The sequence below is a fragment of the Sceloporus undulatus genome, chromosome 1, assembly GCF_019175285.1.
Source record: "Sceloporus undulatus isolate JIND9_A2432 ecotype Alabama chromosome 1, SceUnd_v1.1, whole genome shotgun sequence".
Taxonomy (NCBI): domain Eukaryota; kingdom Metazoa; phylum Chordata; class Lepidosauria; order Squamata; family Phrynosomatidae; genus Sceloporus; species Sceloporus undulatus.
In genome coordinates, this window is record NC_056522.1 from 10,233,559 (window position 1) to 10,260,045 (window position 26,487).

The following is a 26,487-nucleotide window of genomic DNA, read 5'->3' on the forward strand; positions in this document are numbered from 1 at the left end:
TTGGAAATCCCTGGAAAGCCAGTAGATGCACTTTGCATCATTTGAATTTCGCGCCGAAAAGAATTTCGTAACCCGAAAAATCTTTCGTAACCCGGAACAGTTTTTCCCAAGCCGCGATTTTCGTATCCCGAAAATTTCGTAAGCCGATCATTTCATATCCCGGGGTACCAGTGTATTTTGAATATTATGCTAGGGATGCTGTATAGGGCACTGTGACAGAGCAGAGATGTATGTGCAGTCTACCAGTCTTCTGCCAGAAACATAGATAAATTGCATGACTATCAGGAAGGACTGCAAACATTTCACAAGGAGTGGGAAAACCAATCTATTTTCAGTAAATTTCAGTTTTGCACATACAGTATGCCCTCTCCTTACGTGAGGGATCCATTCCGGATCCCCCTGCGTAAGGGAAAATCCGCCTATGCTCGAGTCCCATAGGAAATAATGGGGCTCGTGCATGTGGCGAAGTGGTGTGAATGCACAATGGGCATGTGCGCCATTGTTTCCCTCCCCAAGCGGCTTCCGCGTAAGCTGGAAGCCGTGTAAAATGCGTCCACGCTAGGCGCGGGCGCACTGTATTTACTCTTAGGTCCCATGTATATAATTTCCATTTAAGTCTGTGAATTTTAGAAAAGGATGAACATATTGTTTTTGGGGGTGGGGGCACATTTTTGGCTTATAGTTTTCTCCTATATGTCCTTGTATGCGCTTTTTCAGCCGGCGGAGAAGGACCCATCCACTAATGGAGTTAATTCCTGTTGTCACCCAGACTAGGCAAGAGATAATATTATTTGAAATGAACCTCTATCTCTCTTTCTTCAGTTGTTCTTTTTGCCTTACTAGGAAAGCTCATATGTCTGTCTCCTCCACTTTCTCTCACATTATTTCTTCAATTTCACTCTCTTTTTTTCCTTTTCTCTTTTCTCAGTCCTATACTTTTTTTTATAAAAAGCCCCTATGTTCTCCCTCACTAGTTACTAAATCCACTAAACCTCCCCCCATTGTTCTGAGCTCCTGCCCCAAGGCACATTTGTGTAGTTTGGGATATAGGTACACTATTAGCTGCTTCTGTGAGAGACGCTATGACTTTACAATGGCTGAGCGATTGGAAACAATTAGAGGATTTAACCTCTGAACAGGTGACTGATGCTGAATATTCAAAGGGGGCTATAGAAGAGGAGATGGGAACTGATCCTCTCCAACTTCACCCCTCCAACTGTACCACAGCAGCTGCAGCCTATATTTCTTCTACAGCACCTCCCAAGTCCAAGAAAGTGTGCAGCGTCTCGCAGCAGCCTTTTTTGAAACCTATTTTATAGATGCCAGTGATTGTGAGTAGCAATACCATGCCTGGTGTAGTGGCGGCTCCTCCTCCTCCTCCTCCTCCTCCTCCTCCTCCTCTTCTTCTTCTTCTTCTTCTTCTTCTTCTTCTTCTTGGCTACATCCATTCTTTTGTTTGATAGGGTATATGGCTTCAGCGATTTCCTCTTTGGTGGCAAAGGAGCAGACGGGAATGAACCAACTTCTTTCCACTGGCCTGTAGAAGAGTCAGAGATTATTCTGGCCCTCCCCACCCCCATAGAAAAATGACTAGCAAGTAGGCTAAACAGCATGCGCTGCCAATACAACTCACATGATGAGGACTCTGTCACTTTGCCTGGACCAAACACTCAACACTCTTATCCTATTCAGGAGCCAGATGTTGCTCCTCTCTATACAACATCCCTTAGAGACTCATCTGAAAGTGAGAGGAGGAATGATAACGCACTAGTGAACAAGAAGAACTAGCAAGGGAGAGACATTTTAGTTTAGAGTATTTTTTCCTCACTTATCTAAAGTAGTCAAAGCTTTTGGATTGCATGAAGCTGAGATTGATTCTACCTCCAGCATTAATACTTTGCCCTCTGAGAACACCTCATGAGGCAACACTGTTTCCTAAACCCAAAACCTCTGTGCATGGTTTCCCTCTCCCTTCTGGTTTCAAATATCTAATTAAATGGGATTCACCTGGGCAGGATGGGAAAGGTGTAAATATAACTAAAAAATTATATGCCCTGAACCCTGAGACAATAGAATTTCTCAAACCCCCTTATATTGGTGGTCCAGTTTCTGTTCTCCTCGTGGGGGCTGTGCCACCTGGATAAGGAGATTCTTCTCTTAAAGTCCCAAATGACAAAAGGGCAGATGCACCTCTTAAATAGGTGTTTTTATTACTGCAACACCCACTATATAGTCAGACCACTTCACTTGGGTCTAGTATCAGCACCCATTGTATTTACAGAACTTATGATAGCTCCTGTAACAATGTTGAGAGTACAGTGAATACATATTTTCCAATACCTCGATAATCTCCTTGTAAAATTAAACTTTCTTCAAGAAGCCATGCAAGCATTGTTCATCATCCTGTTTCACACTAAAATAATACAGCTTCATAATCCACAAGAAGAAGAGTCATCTTCTTCCATCTCAGTCACTCCTTCACCTTGGAGTCCTTATAGACACCAAGAAGGGATGCATTTACCCTTCTCCAGACAGGATCCAAAAATGCAGGAAGCTCTGCTTTTAGCCAAATCAAAATATAGTCAACCCTTCTTATCCATGGATTCAACTATCCATGGCTTTAAAATATTAAAACAAAAAGCAAACATAGATTTTGTCACTTGGCACTATTTTACTACCCCATTGTTTATAATAGAGGACTTAAGCATCTGCAGATATTGGTATCCACAGAAGGTCCTGGACCCAAACCCCAGCAGATACCAAAGACTTACTGTGTGCCAATCTCATGGTCTTGATGCCCCTTTTGATGGTCATGATTTCTTAAATTCACTTTGTAACATGGACAAAGTTCCATTCCTGACCACTTCAGTGGCTATTCATACCATTCCTAGTTTCATTGCCTTAGACAGACACACATGAATACATCTGCCTCGGGAGGTCAGGTATTTTGTTCTGCTATGGGCAAACACACACAGGTTCTCAAAGAGCATTCTGCCCTAACTAATTCTCACAACAGATGTGAGCCTCACAGGATGAGGTGGAGGGTGCACTGACAGAATCTGTTGGCCTAGGGACTCTGGAGTACAATAGAACAATGCCACAGTATCAACTGGTTGGAACTAGCTCTCATTCAGCTATGTGTTCTCAGAAACACTACATTCTGGCCTGCACAGACAATGAAACAGCCAAATCCTATATCCTGAAGGAAGAAGGATCTTTGTCACTCACTTCACAGGGAAGCTAACCTTCCCTTATCCTGGACAGAGAAGAACATTCTCTGTCTTATCCCAACACATTCAGAGAACCCTGAACAAGGAGCCAGACTTTTTCAGCCACCGCACTCTGGACCCAGGGGAATGGAATTTGGACTTATATATTTTCAGCTCAACTGCAGGCACATTTTGGTAACCCTTCAGATCGACCTATTCACCTCAGATGAAATCACAAACTCCCCAAGTACCTCACCAGATTTTACACTCCAAAGGCCGAAGCCCAGGATACCCTGAAGACTCCCTGGCTGTGAGGTCTACATTCCCCAAGATCCCCCTCAAACCCAGAGTGCTGAAGAGGATTGGGAGAATGGGCATCATTAGTCCTAGTGGCCCTGTAGGAGGCCATGGTTTCCTACCTTTTAGTTCTGGCCAGCCAGGTACCACTAATGCTCCCACTACTTCTGCATCATCACAGTTAAGATCCAGTCCTCCATCCAAATCCAGAATTTTCCACTTAGCTGTCTGGTGGTTGAGTAAAGAAGATACTTAAAGCAAGGTACTCCCATAAGGTAGTAAACACTCCTATCATCTAGGCCAGTGGTTTCCAGCCTTTGGTCCTCCCTATGATTTGGACTTCACCTCCCATTATTTCTGACTGTTGACTAAGTTGTCTGGGGCTTCTGGGAGCTGAAATCCAAAACAAATGGAGACCAAAAGTTGGAGACTACTGAGCTAGGTGAAAGTCCACTCTTCAGATGTAAGGGGTAATCTGGAAAACTGTTCTGAACTAATCTCATAGAAAATCTATTTTTCTCCAGACAGCAAAAATAAAGGATGTTCTAGAATTCCTGCAGTCAGTTTTTGACATGGGACTTAAGCCAGACAGTCTTTGTTAAACACTTGATACTAGCAACCATTTAATCCAGCGTCCAGCACATATTCTCCAGTGTGAGATTTCTTAGAGGGGCAACACTCCTCAGCTCCCCTGTGTTTCACAGATTTCCCTTTTGGGACCTCCACAAAGTGCTCAAATCCCTATCTAAGCCCCCCTTTGAACCACATAAATCTGTTCCACTCAGAGTTCTTTCTATCAAGATCCTGTTTCTGTTCATTGTAAATTTGAGGCTGGTACAGCTATGCTGTGGTTGGACCTAGGTTTCAAACACAAGATAAACCCTGTGCTCCATCTTTCCCAGCCCCATAGTACAGTTGGACCTTCTTATCCATGATTTTTTAAATCCATGGATTCGAGCATCCAAATATTTACAAAAAATATATAAATTCTAAAAGCAAATCTTGATTTTACCATTTTATATAAGAGGCACCATTTACTGTGCTGCTGTATTTAATGGGATTTGAGCATCCACAGATTTTGGTATGCATGGGGGATACTGGAGCCAAACCCCAGTGGATACCAAGGGCCCACTGTATTTTCTTCTGCCCTCATCCAGTATACCCCTTGAAAAAACAATGGCACAAACTAGATGTAAAAACTATACAGGTTATTTAGAAAATCAGAAGTCTCATTTGTATCCTTTCTTCCCACTCTACTGGGAATGATGGTATCTTCTACAGTGTTAATCAGATGGATGTGCATCTTTTTGGTATACAAGACCTTAGGTCCTCCAAAACCATAAAATGTAACAGCACACTCAATTAGATGAGCATCCACAACTTGCTGCCTCTTCTACTAATGCACCCCTAGCAGGAAGCTACAGAGCAGCCACATGGGCAGCTCCATCCATATTCACTATACAATGTAAACTAGACAGATATTCCTCAGCTGGAGCCTCATTTAGTAGAAGGTTCTGCAACACGGAGTACCACATTAAAACATATTCTTGCCACCTCCCTCCCTAATGCACATGTCTGCTTGAGTAGATCCTATAATGAATGGCTTCTTCTCTGCTGTCTGAGAATGGCACATTGGAGGACTTACCATGAAGGTCCATTCTTTCCTAGGAGAAGGAGCCATCCAGCCCCACTCTAGGTGTGGTGAGACTGTAATTCCTTTCCTAGACACGTTGAGTCTTTTCTGTTGTATCCTGTCTCTTGGCTTGCGAAGCAGGAGATGAGGACTGATAGAGGTTCATTTTAAGTAATGCAATATCTTGCCTCGCCTATGTGGTGATAGGAACTAGCCCATTAATGGATTGATCCTCCTCTATGGCAAGAATAGACTTCACAGTAAGTTTTCCAGTGTGCTATTCCACTAACATTCACAGTTTTGCTCCCAACTTTCCCAAATACAAGCATTTTCTTACGTGGCTTTCCCCAATGTTTATGCATTCTAGTATACTATTTCTGAGTTGAGAACTGCAAAACAAAAATTCGTGAAGTATGCAGTCTGAAGGATACTGTTTTGAACTACATGTAAGTCTAGGAAGTGTGAATTGCATCAGCATACTTAAAAATGCAGACCAAACAAAATTCTTCATTGTGGCCTCTCTACATCACATCTGTGGGTCTGAACCTGTGGAGAACACCTATTGTTGGACTCTTTAGAAGTCTCAGATTTGGTGGGAGCTTCACCCCTTCTCCCTTATACACATCAGTTTCTCATAAGTTCTGCTTCAGCCACTATAGTGGTAGCACCTCAGCACCTCCACTTTCCACTTTTCTGTTCTTCTTCAAGAATTGCTATACAGTGCATCCGTGTGATACACGGGTGCCTTTTACGTGGCTTTCAGTTTATGCTGAAAGCCATGCGGCGGAAACAAAATGGTGCGTGCACCCATGGTGTGCCACATGCACAAGCCCCATTATTGTCAATGGGGCTCAAGCATATGTGCTTTTTGCATGTACAGCGCTGTGTAAATTTACAGCGCTTCATAAATAAAGGTTAATAATAATAATAATAATAATAACTTAGGGGGGGGCGGTCCGGAATGGATCCCTACATAAAGCAAGGGTGCACTGTACTTTAAATCTTGTGCATCATCCTGTATCAATTTTAGTACAGTATCACACATTGCTTTTGAAGTAATTTCGACCTGGAGGACTGTGGCCTTCCAGGCTTTTTTCAAACAATATACTGCCTCCCTGCATAAAATATTTTTATACAATGACCATAATAAACATCTGTACTCAAAGGATGGTGTTATACATCCTGTTCTAGAAATTGGGGATGTCAACATATTAATCCACATTTCAATATATTTCCATATTTCCCCACATTTCTACCTTTCTTTTGCTTTCTTTGCCACCTGAAAGACACCTGTTTCCAACATAATCTCTCAGTTTTGTTTTGTGATTCAAAATATTGCCAGTTTGTTGGCCTCCTTTTTTGATTGACAACTGTACCATATGTTTGTTTGTTTGTTTGTTTTTGCAAAAATAATGGCTGTAGTTGCTTCCACACTTCCTAATTTAGGGTTCATACATGGACAACTGTTTACTTGTAGTGAAATAGAGAAAATGTTAAGTTCATTCTGTTTGTACAACTCTGTGTCTGCTATACCATCTTGGCCATGTGTGTAACATGGTAAACGTGGTAATTATTGCCCACAATTGTGATCCAGAGGGACCACAGTGACGACTTGCATATCCTAAGCCCACCCCCCACCCCCGTGGCATGTTTGGTACCTCTTCTATCAGCCAGTTATTTGAACTGATCTGGTAGAGAGCTTTCTAGAAGGTTCTAAAGAGGGTTATCTGCAGGTGCAGACCCCTAGGTGTGAAGAACACATGGATGAACACTCAGAAAATTACTCATAAGCAATTTGCCTTTCTTCCCATCCCTGTCCTTGATACATACTGGTGGGATACAGACGGGCAGGGGAAGACGTCTTGGAGGTGTATTCTGCTGAATACGGAGCCTCCAGACTGCCCGCCCCGGGGTCGTGGCTAAGGTGTATGGGGCTTCCACATGGGGGGCAGTGAAGACGCCTCACCTGGGGCCGTTTCTGACCCGCAGTTTCCATACCGCCGCCTCGGAGGACGCCGCAAAGAGAGAGGCAGCTTCCTCACGGGCGGCCAAAAACGGGGCTTTTTTTTTCTTTTGCCGGCTGACGAATGCCCAGCTGCGGCGCTCAACACAGGCGGCAGAAAGCCTATGTGCACATTTAAAGCGCCCAAGCCTCTTTAAACTTTTTCCCCCGCCCTGGCCAAGAACAAAGGTGGTCTCCTGCCAGCTGGTGATCAGCTGGTGTTGGCATCCTTGTCCGCTTGCACGTTGCCAATGTCACCAGCATCATGGATGCCTCCTCTCCTTTGGTCCCCGCGCTCTTGCTGAATCTGCAATGCACAGCCACAGCTGTCGCCGCTGCCACCGCTGTCCCCCTGCCATCCCCCATCACCTCCCTTGTACATATGTAAATATTTAAAGTTTTAGCGTTTTTTTATTGTTAGGTGAAAATGGCGCAGGAATGTGTGTAGGGGTGCACTTTAAATTCCAAACTTTCCACAATTCTAGCAGCGCATGCGTACATGTTGCTCTAGGGTTAGGGTTAGGGTTAGGGTTACGAGTCTTAAAATGTGCTGCAGCTATGCTGCAGCTTCCACACCTGCATGGCAGCTGACGCTGCAATTAAAGCCTGACTGCAAACTGCGCATGTTCCAGGACCCCGACTCATTATGCGACGCAGCAGACATGGAGCTTTTAAATGGGCAACTTAAATTAGCGGCGTAGCAATTCTGGCATACCGGTGCAGCAGCATACAGACGGAGATGCGCAGCTGCGCACTATATAGAAAAGAAGCGGGGAAAAGCAGCACCTTTTTAATGCTGCTTCTTCCCGCTTGGGGCGTGCGGGCGGTGTGTTCATGGCGGCATTCAGGTAAGGGCCATCTGAAGGCTATACCTTCATGACGTCATGAACACACCCCTTTTTGCCCGTCTGTATCCCGCCAATGAAAGCCCAAGTGCTGAAGCAGTTTATCCATTATAATTGTTCATATATTATATGTGTCTATGTTAATGAAATGAAATAGTCTCAGGCCAAGTTTTAAGAAGTTGGAATTTTGTGAAATATGTTGTGCCGTGGTTAACGTAATAAATGAGAAAACTCTATTATTGGCAAGTTTTAATGGAACAATTGGCTTAAGTCCATGTATATTTGGCTTAAGGCCAAAGTAGTTTGTTTGTTTGTCCAACACTGAGCTTCATATAGTGAACACAGCTGTTTTTCTGATTTGTTTTATAGCATAAAGAATCTGTATAACATGTACAGTAGCAGTTGCATTAACTGTTTTCTTTTGACTTCAATTTTTTTAAAGGTATTTCTTGTACTTGTCCAGGGAACCAGTTTGATTCAGCGACTTATGTGTGTTGCTTATACATATGACAACTTGGCGCCTAGGTACAATAACCTTTTTTTAATATCTTTGGTAAGATTTATAGTATATATATTTGTATTATAGCATCATACTGAAATAGATGATTTTGCAGTCTCAGGAAAATACAACTTTTTATTTAAAATTTAGAGTTACTGCAATTTTTGGGTGTCCCTTAAGTCACTTTAAGCCTCTTTGAGTCCTAGTTCTGGGAAAGAGGCAGGATTTAAATGAGTAAAATAATTTTTGCAACCCTGGGTCAGAAACTGTCCTTAAATATAGAAAGAAAAAAGAACATCTGCACATGGGAATCTTTGTTGGCATGCCTTAAAACTCAAAGCTGAGAACCTAGGTATTGTCCACATGCCTTAAAACAATTAAAAGTGGATTGATAGGCTACACCAGAATACTTTATGTCAAAGTTTCTTAGGCTGTTTGACATGGGGAGAGAGTGGCATTTAGGTTATCCAGTGTGCCAAGGACACTGGTCCAAGGACTGGCACTTTGAATAGCTCTGACTTTTGCAACCAGCACAGACACTGTTCTGTATTAGTATCAAGTCCATATGGGCTTGCTTTTTCACTTCCTTTTCACCGCTGACATAAGAGATCGTGCGAGTTCTAACTTACTCCACCCTCAACAGAGGGTGCAGCAAGACTGTTGTTCTGTAGACTGGTTAAATCTACTTCTCTGTGCAAGTCCATTGCATACAAAGAAGCTAGTGCCAGGACAGGAATTTGCCAATCATATGTGGTTGGCTTTGTGCATGTTCTGTACTCTGGAACCTAATTAGCAGTTTTGTTAGTCTGGCTCAAGTTACCATGTGTGGTACTATCCCCCCATGTTCCATTAAATTCTGCCCTTTTTCTTCTCATTTACTCCACTGGTAGGAAAGCTACTATATTTTAATTAGTTTTTTGTGGGGTTTTTGGGCCATGTGGCCATGTTCTAGAAGAGTTTCTTTCTGATGTTTAGTCAGCATCTGTGGCTGGCATCTTCAGAGAATGCTTGCCTTTTAATTTGTTCACTACCAATCTTTTTGTACAAAGTACTCCCAAGAAATGTTAGGAGGACAAATCCTATTATATCAGATAATACTTTTAATGCTTCAATAGTCTGTTGAGAACAGATGCATCTATTTTGAGGATTATTAAAACCATCTATTGTGAGTATTTTGCACCACAAACTACAGTAATGGATGTAATTTTATTCCTGTACAGGGTGTTGAAAGCTCAAGCTGATCATAGGTCAAGACATGAAGGTTAGTTAATAGTCAAGACGTGAAGGTTACTAGTGTGTGTGTGTGCACGCGCGCATGGCTGTATATGTATGTGTGTATATGGAGTTCAGTGAAGAAACTACTTTACAGCTCTGATGGGTACATGTTCAAACTTAAAAGTCACCAATAAGTTTTCTTTTTCATACAGTATTTGCTATTTCTTTTTGTAAAGATACTGTATTTTAATGTGTTCGCTACCAATTTTTTGGTGCAAAGTACTCCCGAGAAATTTTAGGAGGACAAATCCTACTACATCACATAATACTTTTAAGGCTCCAATAATCTGTTGAGAACAAATGAATCTGTTTTGAAGATTATTAAAACCATCTACGTATTATCTTTGTTTAGCCAGTGAATTGATAAGTGATTAATGTTAAAAAGAGGGCACCTGAAAGTAGCGTTTTGTTTGTTAGCTGCTCAGAGCACGTTTCAAGACAGGTTTAGCAGTAGCACTACTAGCTGTACACTCACACAGGCACAGGCACACACATACATACAGAAATGGTGATGATGATTTATACTGTAATCAGTTCCCTATCTTATAACTATATAACATAAAATAATTGTCACATTTCTTTACCTTCATATGTAATCACACATATTCATAGCAGTTTTAACTCATGTTTTCAAACATTTTACTCTTATCTTGATTCCAGGTAATCAAGTAAATGTTTGGGTAAATGTTTACTAATACCCTTGGAAGGCCTAAATCCAGCATGATGCACACCTAGCACTAGGATTTTTGATTCCGTCACTTCCTTCCTGCAGTAGTTAATTTTCTTTCTACATATTAATTTCCAGACTCTCTTACTGTATTCCAACAGTAATATTCTCTGTCCTTTTGCTAATAATCCCCACTAAATCTTAATCCTTTTTCTACTAGTACAAATTTAACTTCCTGGAATCTCAGTATTGAGAAAAGTGGGATATTAATGAAAATGATAGTGATGCTGATGATGGTTATGAACATAATAGGTGTGCAAAAATTAACATATATTAAGTATTGTTGGTTGATGTTCTCCTAACTTGATTCATCAAACTGCACTAAAATACTGTGAATGCAGAGTGAGTAAGAACATTTCTGTTTGTCTGAGATAGTACAATCGGCCCTTGGTATTTGCAGGAATCCCTTCCAGACACACATACACACACACCGGATATCAAAATCCACGGATGCTCAAGTCCCATTGTCCTTAAGGGCAGCACAGTTACGCAGCTGGGTGCTGGGCTTGGGGGGGGGGGGGGGGGGCGGCAGCTCTGAAACTCAAGTCCTGTCCCCATCTCCCTATGGCTGACACGGCTGCACCCTGTGTTCCCGAAGCCAAACCAGGGGCAAAAGCCTCGCAGGGGGAGGATGGGAGGAGAGATGATGGAATGAAGGAAGTACGTAAGGAAGGAAGAGGGAGGGAAGACTTCAGTTCAGTTGTCCCCAATGGTGGTGCGGCTGTATACACACACCGCCATTGGGGACAATGCGGGCTTGCTATCCGCAGATGCTCAAATCTGCGGATGGCAAGCCTGCAGATACTGAGGTCCCACTGTAATGTTAACAAGTGAAAAAACTGTTCTTATCTGTCTGCATTTTGTAGGCAAATGTATCATTTTGTATCAGAGGTCAGCATAATCTACATTGCAGATAGTGGCAACAGGATGTTTTGCTTGGTATTGTCTCTTGTGACTAGATTTTAATGTTGAATGAAATCAATCATATCCATGTTAGTTGTCTCACTACTGTATTTGCTTCTTCTTCATAGTTACTCACTATTCAATGTGGCTTTTAGTGAGTTGGGCTCACTGTTGCTCTTTAGTGAAATCCAGCCTAGCAGATAGTGATAATTTGCAAGATTGGCTAAGGAAGCTTACTCTTCTCATTCCTGAGGTAAGTTTAAGGGAAGAAAAAGACATGTATGTAATCACATTGTTTTGGACCAAGATTAAATATTAATTCAGTTTGAAAGCCTTCTCTGACCTGTTCTGTGGTAAATATATATAACCCTTTTCTCTTCAGATTCTAGTGTATAAATAGTTGTTCTCTCAAACACCCAAAATTAAAGCTACAAATTAAGTTCCCTTATACATTGCTCTTCATTATTAAGTTTATCTCCACAAATCTTGTCAGAAGCCATACCGTTTTGAATACATTTATTCTGATTGGCATAGATGCTTAGGTTCACAATGCTAATTGTTAATGGACATGTTGAAAGCAGTATTATAAATATGGTAGAGGGAAAGAGAAGAAGAAAAATTAAGCTTTGTTGACTCCATTTTACTCTTACCACTTTTTAATTTCAGACCGCAGTCCGCCATGAGTCTTGCAATGGTTTATATAAATTATCATTATCGGGATTAGATGGTGGAGATTCCATAAACAGATCTTTCCTTCTGCTGGCTGCCTCAACATTGCTTAAGTTTCTTCCTGATGCACAGGCATTGAAGCCTATTAAGGTACAACATGAATGACCTTCTTCATTTGCATAGCAGTTGTATTGCCTGTATAACTAAATGAAAACATATTACTAATTACTCGGTGTTGCATAGTACATAATTATCAAAACATGTGAAATTGCCAAAGATCTACAGTTCACAAATTTATGAGTCTGGCCTACCCAAAACAGGATTAATGGTAGTTGACAGAAAATGCATGAACATTTTTCTAAGTTACAGTCATTTGTGCATATTCATTGGATACACCCTTGCTTTCCACTTTTTGTAGCATTCATTCATGACCCCAAAGAATTTAATAGCACATTCAACTAGCACTCCTTGTAGCATGTATTGGTTTGATGCTTCTAGTATACCTCTGATGACTTCTTCCTCATTCTACTTTATTCTTAGCTAGTTTTCATCTTACTTTGTTCCTTCAAAATACTTGAGTTGTTTGTTTTTAATTACCATGCTTGTGGATAGAAAATTAAAAACAAAATAAATATTTTCTCAGATTGAAGATTATGAAGAAGAACCCATCTTACAGCCTGGCTGTAAGGAATATTTCTGGTTGCTATGCAAACTAATAGATAATATACATGTGAAAGATGCTAGTCAGGTAAGTGCAATTTATTTTACATTACAGGGTTTGCCCCCCTCCATCCAAGACTGTACAATGGGTCTTTTAAATAAATAAATAATAAAATTTTTATTTGTACCCCACCCTTCCAAACGATCAGGGCGGCTAACAAAATGCACCGAAGTGCAAACAGCATACAGGTTAAAAACACATACAACATAAACAACAATCCTTAAAAACAATAAAAAAACCCTTAGCCCAACCTCACGGCCACTTTTAGTTTCATATTAAAGTGTGGGTAGGAAACTTTGTAGTGCTGAGGAGTTCGTTATGATTCAGCTAGCCAAGAGTTATTGTCACATTTGATTGTATTATTTATATTCTGAATATGATAGATTCCAAACTGGAATTGATGGTCCATGCTAGGTATATTCTGTAATGTTGGTCTTGCAGATGTTGAGTAATCTAAATAATCAGTCCACCTATCTCACAGTTACCCCGTTTACTATTTGTGGCACTTCACACCGTACCCAAGGTCTTTGCAAAAATCTTTAGCCTTCTCCCAATCTGACATCCAAAGAATGTTACTTAATAAACCAGGTCAGATGAGAGGTTACTTTAGATTTATTGTCCTGCCTGGCAGGCATTTGAGAAGTGATTATATAAGGTCTGTCTCACACAATGTGCTGAATATTGCTAATTGTTGTACTGGTGTTTATTTTACAGACGGATGGATAGATAGATAGATAGATAGATAGATAGATAGATAGATAGATAGATATTAACCTGGTTTTAAATTTTTTCTGACTGTTTAGTTGTGCTTTAACTTACCTGCCTCGATCCAGTACAGGGAGAGGTGGGATACAAATAAATAAACAAATAAATAATATCTTGTGGATTTTAAGCATTTTGTTTTAATCGTTGAAAGCCTGTTTGAGTCCCAATCTGGGAAGAAGCAGGATAGAGGAGATGATGATGATCATGACGATGATCATGATGATACATCAGTTTCAAAGGCTTTCCTGACATGGTGAATTAAGCATGCATTTTGGAAGCATTTGAGGTAGGGTTGCCATAAGTCTGGACCTCCAAACTGGGACAAATGTAGGACAAAATTTTCAAATGGAGGGCACGTTTTTAAAAAATGGAGGACACACGAAAAAATTTGATATTTTTTAAAAAGTGTTAATATAAATGTTTCTTAGGCAAGATCAAAATGGAGGACATTTGGGCATTATTCCTAGACAGATGGCAGAAATGGACCTTCCCTTTCTGGCCACACCCCCCCCCCCCCCCCCCCAATTCCAAACAGCACATTTGGGCATTGAACATGGCTTTACTTAACATGGCAATCTCTTGCATATTTCAGAGGCTTATTCCATAACCAAACTCTTTGGGTTTCACACTGAATATGTCAAGGTGGTTTAACAAGAAGTGGGTTTGCCCTTGGATTCAATTGTTCTTCTCAGAAGTGTGTACTTGGTCAAGGGACTTTGTTTTTTTCCCCACTGTGCATGAGTTTGTAAAAATGAGAGTAACTTACATTGGTCCTGCCTCAGAAGCTGGCTCATTTCATCATCATCACTATCCTCTTCCTCCTCCTCCTCTTCTTTCTCCTTGTCCTTCCTCCCTCCTTCCTTCCTCCCCCTTCCTCCTTCCTTCCTTCCTTCCTTCCTCCTCCTCCTCCTCCTCCCTTCCTTCCTCCCTCCTTCCTTCCTTCCTTCTTCCTCCTCCTCCCTTCCTTCCTCCCTCCTTCCTTCCTTCCTCCCCCTTCCTCCTTCTGTCCTACCTCCTCCTCCTCCCTTCCTTCTTCCCTCCTTCCTCCCCTTTCCTCCTTCCTCCTTCTTTCCTTCCTCCTTCCTTCCTTCCTTCCTTCCTCCCTCCCTCCCTCCTCCTCCTCCCTTCCTTCTTCCCTCCTTCCTTCCTCCCTCCTTCCTCCTCCTCTGCCTCCCAGCCCAGGCCCAAGTGGAGAAGGAGGTGGGTGGCTGCTTTGGCACGCTCCCCCCGCCCGCGCGCCAAGGCAGGAGGCAGGCAGCCAGCCACCTCCGCCTCAGCCTCCTCCTCTGCCTCCGCCTCCCAGGCCCAAGGAAGTGCCCAGCGCGGAGGCGCGCCAGGCGGAGGAGGCGGTGGGTGGCTGCCTGCCAGTGGCTGCTGCCTTGGTGCGCGCGCACAGGGAGCACCAAACCAGGCAGGCACCTCTGCTTCCTCCTCCACTTGGGCCTGGGCTGGGAGCCAGAGGAGGGAGGAAGGAGGAAGGAGGAAGGAGGGAGAAAGGAAGGGAGGCTTGGAACGGAGGAGAAGGAGGTGCGCCTCCTGCGCACACCCGCGCCTCCTCCCCACCTCCCCGCCACCCTCCCCCCACGCACTGCCTCCTCCTTTGCTTCCGAACGGAGGAGGAGGAGGAAGTGGGTGGCGCAGCCACGCGGGGAGGCAGGGGAAGGTGGGTTCGCGCCGCGCGGGCCCCAAGCCGGGGGCAGGGGGCCAAACCGGACCGTGACCGGCCCCCCAAAAGCGGGTTTGTCACGGGGGCCACCGGCTTATGGCATCCCTAATTTGAGGCTCTGGATAAGTTTTTGCCATATATTGTAGTGCCTTTTCCAAGAAACTGTTATTTCATCGATCATTTAGTTTACAGCAGTGCCTCTCAAGTTATAAATGCGGTAGACTGCCATTTCCCCCCAAAATGCCAGCAACTGATAACATATTTGTGCCATATTTTTAAAACGATAATACATGGAAAACATGGTGAAATCAAATTGCATTTTTCAGAATGTGATCAGCCTTCCGAGCTGCATGCTCCTAAGAATATCATATTGAAATATGCTGGGTGAACTGATCACTATTAAGTAAATTGACATGATCCAAAAGTATTATTAGGTCCTCTTTCACCCATCCATCCATTCAGCCATCACTTTATTTAGCTGTGATTCAAGGTGACTTACAAAATAGAGAAAATCATGAATAAAAATATATGTGACTAAAAACATACAAAGTTGTGATTAAAATAGTATTAACTATCAGCATAATTAAGACCATTTAAAACATTAATTTAAAGCAAATAATAAAATCACTTAAGAGATAACGGGGATGGAAATTCCTGAAAATTTTGAATTTTCCTAAATGCTTGGTGCTCAGTTACTGCTGTCTTTCTGCTAATTGTGGCACATAACTCTCTGCTTTTTAAAAGAGATCCTGATCTCTCAATGGGATTTTAATAATTATCTTATGAAGAGTGCTTTTCATTTTAAGGCAGAAAACAGGAACTTACAGGAACTGAGACCATAAACAGTTTAATAGAGGGGTGTATCATGACCCAAAATGTTGTAAAATGTCAGCTGTACATACATTTCAATAAATATAATTGCTACAGAATTTCAAAAATATCCACAGCTGTGTTGGCAACAAAGAGTGTTTGGCATATTAAAGACTCAGAAGTTTTATCAGTTCAAATTTTGTTGACTCCATTCAGCTGGAGACCATGAAAATATGTGTTAAGTAAAACATACAAGTCTTTAGGTTTGCAGAAGATTCTTCTGTTGTTTTGCTTGCAACAGACTTAATCTAACTACCACCTTAGAAAATCACAAATATGAAGCAGCTGGAAGTGTGGTACAGGAAAAATGCTTCTGTTGTTTTGTGAGCCAGGGGAGCTTTCCTTAAAAAGCATTTTGCTTTCTTTGGAGGGCAGATTGCTTTACTAGCTGAGATGAATTTTTAAAATGCTTGAGATATGTACGGCATTGATATGTTGAGGGGTGGTGGTGTCCAATTCTGTTTTTCTGCTGACAGAACTGCTGCCATTAGCAAAAGCACGGTATTGTTAGGCTGGTTGCATTGTTTCATACTCGCTGAAGTTTCCAAACACTTTCCAAAGGCAGCCCCATATAGAATGTGTTACAATAACCCTAATGGGATGTAGTCAAGGCATGTGTCACCATAACCAACTGTTCAAACACACTGCTAGTAACCACTGAAACCTGGGGATCCAGGCTCAGATTTGAGCCCAGGAGTATGCCTAAGCTACAAACTTGAGATTTCAAGGGTAGTCTATCCCCATCCAACCCAGGCTGAATCCCTGCTTGTATGTGTAGAAGTGATACTAAAGTTGTACATATTTATTGGACATATCAGTTACGATTATAAATACTGTACCTATATACTGTTTTCTTACTGAGTTAACATTGTCCAGTGCAGCTAATGCCTTTATAATTGTTTCCTATTTATATTTTCTTTTCTTTTTTAACCTTAGACAACATTGCTTGATTTAGATGCCTTAGCAAGACATTTGGCTGATTGTATTAGAAGGTAAGCTAAGATCATTCACTTAGAATGCCTGCTTTACAAGTTTTTATTAAGAGAATATTCTTAGTCAACAGATAATCTACTTGTGTTTTGTAGCAGAGAAATTCTTGACCATCAGGATGGTAATATAGAAGATGATGGTCTTACAGGTCTCTTGCGACTGGCAACAAGTGTCGTCAAACACAAGCCACCTTTTAAATTTTCCAGAGAAGGACAGGTAAATATTTAATGGGGCTAAAGAGAATATGACTACTGAGTGGTCTTTCATATTTTAATTTCTCGCAGTATCACTTCTTCTGCTTTTAGAGTATATGCAAATACACATGTTCTTTTCCTTTTTAAAATGCATACATGTGACAGTACACCTGTCTGTGGATAAAAGATATATTCTCTTAATATTTCTTCAACATCTTAAGGTTAGGTAAAATAAATTTAAGCCTTAGAAGCAATACAGTCCCCCCTCCATTTTTGCAGGGGATCCTTTCCAGACCCCCCCCCCCCCCGCAAAAACGGAAAATCACTGATATTGGACTCCCTATTAACTTCAGTAGTGGTGCACTCTTGTGTGCGCTACTGCACACGTGCCCTGGGCACACGCCCCATTGTGTAGCCCTCCATTTGCCCCTCACATATTTCCAAGGGGCGCAGACTCCAAGTCTGTGAAAACAGAGGGGCAACTGTATTTTTAAAATGTGTAACAAGTGAAAATAAAGTTCCTGGTTCAAATATTTGTCCAGTGGAAAATCCTCTTTACAACAAGGTGTAGTCTGAGTTTCAAGTACACACATGTAACATGATGTTGCCTATGAGCAGGATTTTCCCTATTTAAGGCAAAAGGTGGGTTTATATATAAAGTCATTTGTTTGGGGTGTATTTTTCTGTGTTCCAGAATCTTACACAAAAGGTTTCTCATGATTCAAAGTTATACACTAGTTGTTGTTGTTATATGTCTTGAAGTGAACTCTGACTTATGGCAACCCTTTCCTAGGGTTTTCTGGGCAAGGTTTATTCAGAGAAGGTTTGCCATTGCCTTCATTTTAGGCTGGAAAAGTGTGATTTGTCCGTCACCCATTAGATTGCAGTGACTGAATGGGGATTTGAACTACTGTATAATCTCCCAGAGTCCATCACTCAACTGGATGTCTTATTTAAATTGCTGAATTTTGAATGTAACCTTAAGAAAATTAGACTTATTCAAGGGAGATTGTCCACTTAAGTCCATTGGATTTTATTGGAACTTTAAGTGGAATACATTTCATGGTAGAGCACCTCAGAGCACTGAAGTTGGTATGAAGTTGATCTACTTTCTTTGTTTTACAGGAATTTCTGAGAGATATCTTTAATCTTCTATTCTTGTTGCCAAGTCTAAAAGATAGACAACAGCCAAAATGCAAGTCACATTCTTCAAGGGCTGCTGCTTATGATTTGTTGGTTGAAATGGTAAAGGGTTCTGTAGAGAACTACAGGCTGCTCCACAATTGGGTTATGGCACAACATATGCAATGTAAGAAGATTCTGGTGATTGTTAAAACATTTTTGAGTGATGATGGCTTCTAGTGTTTTTTTGTTTGTTTTTGCTTTCCTTAGAATTTTGAAAAGTTAATTAATAAAATGTTATGGTTCCCTTTTGCTTACCCTTCACTAAAAGTTTATCCTACTTTGAATAAGCTTAACAAGCAGGTGTTGGTATAGTACTTCACCTGAGAGTAACATTTAGATGACTTAGGGGTTGTACAGACCGGCCAGCCTGTACACGGACTAGGGCTAGATAAGGGCTGAGCGTTTAGACACTCAGAAACCCTAGTTCGCCTCCCAGGTGCCATCTTGGCATACTCCTGTTCAGATGATGCACACCACGATGACATCTGTCATGTGCAGCATCCAAATGGCGCTGCGCACAAGGGCCATGCCACGGCCCTTATGGCGTCCCCAGTCCAGCGTTTCCAGGGCGGCACAGAGTCACCCCTGAATGGGCTGTACAGACTGGGTGCCAGTGTGGGGACAACATGGGGGCATGGCGTTTGGACAGTGCACACCCTGATGCCACCTCCAAACCCATGTCACAGCGCTCCTTTGGTGTGGCATTTATACGGCACACGCTGAAAGGACCGCCAAAAAGTGCCACCACAGCAGCAAGGGCACCTTTTTGCTGGCTCTAAATGGAGTGGCATTTTGCCTTTTCTTTTAGAGCCAGCAAAATGCCGGATTGGGGCCGTGGTGTGCGGTTGCCACGGCCCCGATCTGGTGTTGAAAGGGGCAGCGTCAAGCCTCCACTTCAGGGCCATCTGTTTTGCCCCTTAATTTGCTTTTAACCATTTTCTGGACATGCTTTGATAAAACATTTGTCATTTTTGTGGTCCTTTGCATTCACCTGAAGTTCCATAAATATCTTGACAAGACTTTGTTGTGTCAGAGGGCCACTTACTCATCCTAAGAAATGAGTTTTAAATTGACAGAAGTAAATCAGCATGAAAATACATTTGGTTTAATACATCACTGTATTACAGTTAAGGAAATGGAAGTGTCATGTGTTTGCCAAAGCTTGTTTTCTCTTGCAGAAAATTGAACAATACCATCATATGTAATAGAGTGCAAAGGGATTTTGTAGCACTTTTGAGACTAACTGAAAGAAACTGGTAGCATGAGACTTCAGTCTACTTCCTCAGAAGAAAGCTCATGCTACCAGCTACTTTCTTTCATTCTCAAAAGTGCTACAAGATCCCTTTGCATTCTTATTCCCCAAACTAACACAGCTATATCTTTGAATTAAACCATCATGTATAGTAGTCATAGTAGATTGTGCTAGAGCTGTGGAAGATTTTTGTTAATTTCTAGAAAACAAGCAGGCCATAACCATCAGGCACTGCCTTTAGAGAGCTGTCTTGTTTCCTTTTAAAAAGTAGATAGCAGCTTCATTTACTGTATATACTGCTTCATACAACCTAAACAGTCTGAGTTGTAGCAGCAGTGCATGCAAGCTCTTCTCTTATGGATTCCTAGAATTTGGAGAGGCAATTACCAGAAAGCTTTAGAACACAGTTGAAAATGCAGCATTGGTGATCTGTTCTTTTCTCCCTTCTGGAAGGAGAGAAAAGGAACCTCCTTTATTATTATTTTTCTTTAACACCCTAGAGGTTTAAGCAAATGCTTAGTTGCAAACTACCGTACATTAAGAAATAAAAATATCATTGTCATATTTTTCAGCTTCCCATGCACCTTACAAGTGGGATTATTGGCCTCACGATGATGTCAGAGCTGAATGCAGGTTTGTGGGTCTAACCAATCTTGGAGCAACTTGTTACTTAGCATCAACTATTCAACAGTTGTATATGATTCCAGAAGCCAGGCAAGCCATCTTTACTGCAAAGGTAAGACTTTTCTGTTTTTATTTATTTATTTTGCTGTCTTTCTCCCAAATTGGACTCAAAAGCGGCTCATTTTTTGAGCAAATTTTAAATAGTGTGTTAAATGTGGTTTAAAAAAAATCAGATGGCTCTAGTGAGTAAACATCCTAAGCAACCATATATTCTCCATGAAAAATGCTCTATAAAATAACTGTTGCAGTAACTAGGGATGTCATCTCTCCTCTGGATGCCTGTCTCGGGTCAGTAATTGGCTGGATGAGGGAAAACAAACTCAGCTTGAATCCAGAGGAAACGGAGGTACTAGCGATAGGTTCCCTAGGTCCTGGGAAGGAAATTAGTCAACCTGTCCTGGATGGGGTCACACTTCCTCTAAAAGACAAAGTCCGCAGTTTGAGAGTACTCCTGGACTCATCGCTACAATTGCCATCTCAAGTAGATGCGACAACCAGGAGTGCTTGGTACTAACTTTGGTTGATACGCCAACTGCGTCCCTAGCTGGACCGAAAGGACCTTGAAGCAGTGGTACTTGCACTGGTGACCGCTCACCTTGATTTCAGTAATGCACTCTACATGGGGCTAACCTTGTACCAAGTTCAGAAGCTTCAATTAGTACAAAACGCGGCAGCCAGATTGGTCACTGGTTCTTTGAAAATTGACCATATAACACCTATTTTGAAAGATCTTCATTGGCTACCTATTAGCTTCTGGGCGCAATACGAGGTGTTGGTTATCACCTATACAGCCGTACATGGCTCGGCCTCGAATTACTTAAAGGAACGCCTCTCCCTGCATAATCCGCCCCACACTCTCAGAACCTCCGGGAAAAATCTGCTGGAAGCACATCCAACCAGACTGGTCTCAACTTCCCAAAGAACCTTTACCTCATTGGCTCCTAAACTATGGAACAACCTCCCGGAAGAGATCCGTCTTATTACCTCCTTGAAGTGTTTCAGGAGGGCAGTTAAGACAGATCTCTTCCACCAAGCCTATCCACCCAATCTTCTGTAACAACATAATTCACTCTTCTATCTAGGATCAGAACATTTTATCTTATAAATGTTGACTGCACTCTTTTTAACTGTTTTAATGTTTGAAATTATATGTTTTATTCTTGTATTTTATTGTTACTGTTGGGTTTTAATCCCACCTCGATCCACCTGGGAGAGACGGGAAAATACAAATACATTTTATTATTATTATTATTATTATTATTATTAAAACTAATAAAGACATCTGTTTTCCTGAAACTTTGGAGTGTTGTAGCCAGTCAGAGTAGACATTACTTAGCTAGATGAGCTAAGTGTTGATATAAGGCAGCTTCACATGTCCATGTAACAGATTTCTATTTTACAGTCTTTCCATTTAAATGCAGTAATATAAGGATGGTACTGACCTCAGTGGTACTAAATCATTGTTAGTCAAAATGAAAATGTTTTTGAAAGTTACGGCCAAAACAAACTGCAGAAATAATCCATCTTGAGACCACTAATTGCCCTGGCTCAATGCTAAGGAATTCTGGGAACTGTAGTTTTGTGAGGCATTGAGCCTTCTCTGTTAGATTGCTCTGGTGCCACAATAAACTACAGTTCCCAGAATTCCCTAGCACTGAGCCAGGGCAATTAAATTGGTCTCAAAAAAGTGGTCAAAAGCAGAAAAGCAATTAAATCATCATAAAATTTGAAACCATTTAAAATAAATTAAAGCAACAACAACAACAAATTGGGGTCTATAGTGTAAGGAAAAGAGATTTAGATCATATGACGCTTGCTTGCTTCTTCCTTGCACACAAGAATGGGCCTTCACATTAAATTCCCAATATCCCATTTTGAAGTTTCCAGTTTAATTTTTCACTGTTCCTGTTTTGAGATAATTCATTTGCTAATTATGTTTTTGGTCCACCACACGTTTTAAGTTTACTTACCTGGAAATATTTTAATCTAAATACACTGTGAAGTACTATAATCCTGAGTTTTCCCAATTGCATATTTAATTTGCGACATACAGATTTCACAAAATGAAATACCTGTAACCTCCTTTTTGTACTATCTCCCATCTTCTGTTTCTAAAGTATTCTGAAGACATGAAGCACAAGACCACCCTGTTGGAACTTCAAAAAATGTTTACACACTTAATGGTAGGTTTGGAATGTTCTTGTGGAAATGCATGCATTCATTCTGTGTGAGCACCTTAATAACTGTCAGTAAACATGAACATACAGGCAGTGGAAGTGTCATGACATCATTTCCAGTAGTGCTGGAACGGCTAGTACTGTGTGCCCGTGCCAAGTGTGGGCTTAACATTCGCGGTTTGAGCTTCCGCGGGCAGCAAACCCTGGCTTTCTAAATGGTTTAAGGTCCCACGTTTTTTACTATCTGTGGGGGGGGGGGTTCCAAAATGGATCCCCCGCAGATAGCAAGAGTGCCCTGGGTGAAAAATGGCCTATGGCCCCTCCACTGTCATCTTCTAGTGGGGCAAAACAGTGCACTTTAGGTAGCAGGTTCTAGGATAAAAATTCAAGGACTGGCCAGATGATACCTTTCTGTGTAATGAATGGTAGTGGATTCCTTATGTGGTCTGCTTTTTTCATTCAGTCCAGCTCAGCCAAGGTGTCCCTTGATTTCAGGCCAGGAAGAGAAGAAAGTAAGAAGTATTAAATCCTAAGCCTGAGTAGGCTTAACTTTTTCAGTGCTGGCAAATTGTAGACTCATAGAATCATAGAGTTGGAAGACACTGCAAGGGCCATCCAGTCCAACCCCCTGCCATGCAGGAAATCTCGATCAAAGCATCCCAGACAGATGGCCATCCAGTCTCTGTTTAAAGACCTCTAAGGAAGGAGAGTTTGTTCCACTGTCAAACAGCCCTTACTGTCAGGAAGTTCCTCCTAATGTTGAGGTGGAATCTCTTTTCCTGTAGCTTGCATCCATTGCTCCGGGTCCTAGTCTCTGGAGCAACAGCTAGCTCCCTCCTCAGTGTGACTTCCCTTCAAGTATTTAAACAGGGCTATCATATCGCCTCTTAACCTTCTGTTCTCCAGGCTAAACATCCCTAGCTCCCTAAGTCGTTCCTCATAGGGCATGGATTCCATACCCTTCACTGTTTTAGTTGTTGTTGTTGTTATTATTATTATTATTATTATTATTATTATTAATACCCCGCCCTTCAGCCCTAATGGATCTCAGAACGGCTTACAATTATTATTTTTAATAAGATGGTTCCCTGCCCTCAGGCTTACAATCTAAAAGACACAACACAAAAGGAGAAGGGAATGGTGGTGGGGAAGGGGATGAAGTCCAGTGGTTCTTCTCTCCCTCTGATGCCTGGACCAAGGCAGATGGACTAGAGAGAGGGCTCTTCTTCTTAAGGCTAGCCCTGGTGGAGCTGGGCCAGCCTATTCACTCCCTCGCAGGATGACAGTTATGGAGGGAGGAGCCTCCTTTGGACATGCTCCAGTTTCTCCTCATCCTTTTTAAATTGTGGTGCCCAGAACTGGACACAATATTCCAGGTGTGGCCTGACCAGAGCAGAATAGAGTGGCACTATTACTTCCCTTGATCTAGAACTATACTTCTATTGATGTAGCCTAAAATCGCATTGGCCTTGTTAGCTGCGGCATCACACTGTTGACTCATGTTGACTCCCAGTTTGAGTTCAAAGAGACTTCAAATGCTATGGTGCCCTCACAACTTAAAATTATAGAAGGGGGACATCTTGCCCTACTTCTTAATGAAATATTATTTTTTCATTTATAGAGCTGAAAAACTTATATTACCCCCTTTATTTCTAAGGAAGTTCATCAGCTCTTGTAACCATTTTGATACCTTTATGTCTGTTGTATGCCTTCCAGTTGTTTCAGACTTATAGTGACCCTATCATGGGGTTTTCTTGGCAAAAATTGGGCAAGTTTTGGTCAGAGGAGGTTTGCCTTTCCCCAAGGCTGAGAGAGTGTGATTTGCCCAAGGTTTCCATGGCTGAGCAGGGATTTGAACCGTGGTCTCCAGAGTTGTAGTCTTTTTAAACCACTGCATCACACTGGCTGTCTTGAAGCCCTTAACAGCGAGGCAAATGGTAGTGTCAGATTCCACAATCTGTAAAAAAGATTATTCTTGAATATACATTTTAAAAATTAATTGCTTCTTTTGCCTGATTCTGTCTGTCGGCCTGTGTTTTTTATATAAAGGAAAGTGAATGCAAAGCATACAACCCAAGGCCATTCTGCAAAACGTACACCATGGATAAGCAGCCACTTAATACTGGTGAACAGAAAGACATGACAGAATTTTTTACGGATCTAATAACAAAAATTGAAGAAATGTCTCCAGAACTGGTAAGTTTATAGTAATATAAATCTATATATATATATATATATATATATTTAAAAATACTTTAGGTCCTTTTCTTACATTGATTAAAATAAATTCATTCATCCACAGAAAAATACAGTGAAAAGCTTATTTGGAGGTGTTATCACAAACAATGTTGTTTCCTTGGTGAGTTGATAATACTTTCCCCACTCAAATCCTCCAAGCTGCCCTATTTCTTTGGTTAGTAGTGGGATAATCAATTGATTCCTGTTACTTTGTGTTTCTTTTTCTTCTTCCTTTGTTTTGTTTTGTTTTTGCATCTGCTGTTTAGGACTGTGAACATGTCAGCCAGACTGCTGAAGAATTTTACACAGTGAGATGCCAAGTAGCAGACATGAAGAATATTTATGTAAGTAGTTCATGACAACACCATTGCATCCCTTGATTGAATGAACATATGAACAGAGCTTGAAAGCAGTTTATTGATTAACTCATTGAGCTTTTAATTCACTATTTTTATAGTGATTTCACCTAACTTTCCAGATTGCACATTAGGGTTGTTAGAATTTGTTAGAGTGGGTGCCTCTCCATTTTATGACATTCAGTAAAATGGGAATCTCTGCTGTCTCAGAAGAAGACCTATCAGAATTGGAGGAAATGTGTCACTTGGCTGTCTTAGACCAATCTGGGTGATTTCTTTGTGAGAACAGCTTGGAAAAGAAAATGGGAGAGAGTCAGAGTTTTGGAACTTAGGTCAAACATTAGGTTTATGGAGCAAGGGAACAATTAAGTTTGGGAAAGAAGAAGAAATGTAGGAATGGGAAGCAGTGATTTATTTGCTCAGCAGGAAACCAAAGCCCTTATGCAGCCTGAATTCTCACACTTTAATCGCCATCTTTTATTTCTTAGTTAAAAATGTGTGTTCTTGTTCTCTAATAGATGTTGATACTGTCATTTCTGTTTTCTGTGGTATATAGGAATCCCTTGATGAAGTTACTATTAAAGATACCCTGGAAGGTGACAACATGTATACTTGCTCTCACTGTGGGAAGAAAGTGCGGGCTGAAAAAAGGTATCATTCATAGACAACCATTAATTTAATATGAAGTAAGATTCATACCTTTTTTTCCATATCTTGGGATCTCAGGGAGGCAGTAAGAATAATTTAAACAGACTAAAATAATAAGTATTAAATTAAAACCAGTTAAAATGTTAATTGTAAAATTCTTTAAAATCATGAATCTTTACACTTTGAAGAAAGCTTTAATTAAGCTTTAATAAAAAGCATTGTTATACCACAGCAGAAAAGGCCCTCTCTTGTGTTTTCCTGCAATATATTTCTTCCAGTGATGGGTGACAGGGAAGGACTTCTAGCAGATCTCTGGGGAGAGGCAATGCTTCAAGGATAAAGGTCCCAGGTCTTTTAGGGTTTTAACTATCAACACCTGCAATTTGAATTCAGACTACATGTGTACCGACAGCTTTTGAGGAAGCTTTATCTTACATAATTTTACTAAAACATAACACTAAAGACAAGCATAGATGTCAGGGACAAATCTATATGGACTTCCTATTAGATACTGAGCCATGTTTGGAGATTTCTTTTGATGTATCTCTGTGTATATTCCATCAAGGCCCCATGTTGACTTATGGTTACCTTATGAAAATTTTAATGGGTTTTTCTTCGGCTAGGAATACCTCGAGGTGATTTTGTCTGTTCCTTTCTCTGAAATACAGCCTACAACACCTGG

At 41.2% G+C, this 26,487-nt stretch overlaps 1 protein-coding gene across 1 annotated transcript in view; it reads left to right on the plus strand.

The window, feature by feature from the left end:
* USP34 (ubiquitin specific peptidase 34) overlaps window positions 1-26,487 on the plus strand; it is a 170,521-nt gene that overhangs the window by 103,296 nt on the left and 40,738 nt on the right. The window contains 14 exon segments of the mRNA XM_042447637.1: window positions 8,429-8,511; window positions 9,706-9,746; window positions 11,519-11,643; window positions 12,057-12,209; window positions 12,703-12,807; window positions 17,018-17,073; window positions 17,167-17,287; window positions 18,391-18,574; window positions 20,275-20,438; window positions 22,504-22,569; window positions 24,613-24,759; window positions 24,866-24,922; window positions 25,068-25,145; window positions 25,714-25,808. Of these exon segments, the coding sequence (XP_042303571.1) occupies window positions 8,429-8,511; window positions 9,706-9,746; window positions 11,519-11,643; window positions 12,057-12,209; window positions 12,703-12,807; window positions 17,018-17,073; window positions 17,167-17,287; window positions 18,391-18,574; window positions 20,275-20,438; window positions 22,504-22,569; window positions 24,613-24,759; window positions 24,866-24,922; window positions 25,068-25,145; window positions 25,714-25,808 (1,475 nt within the window).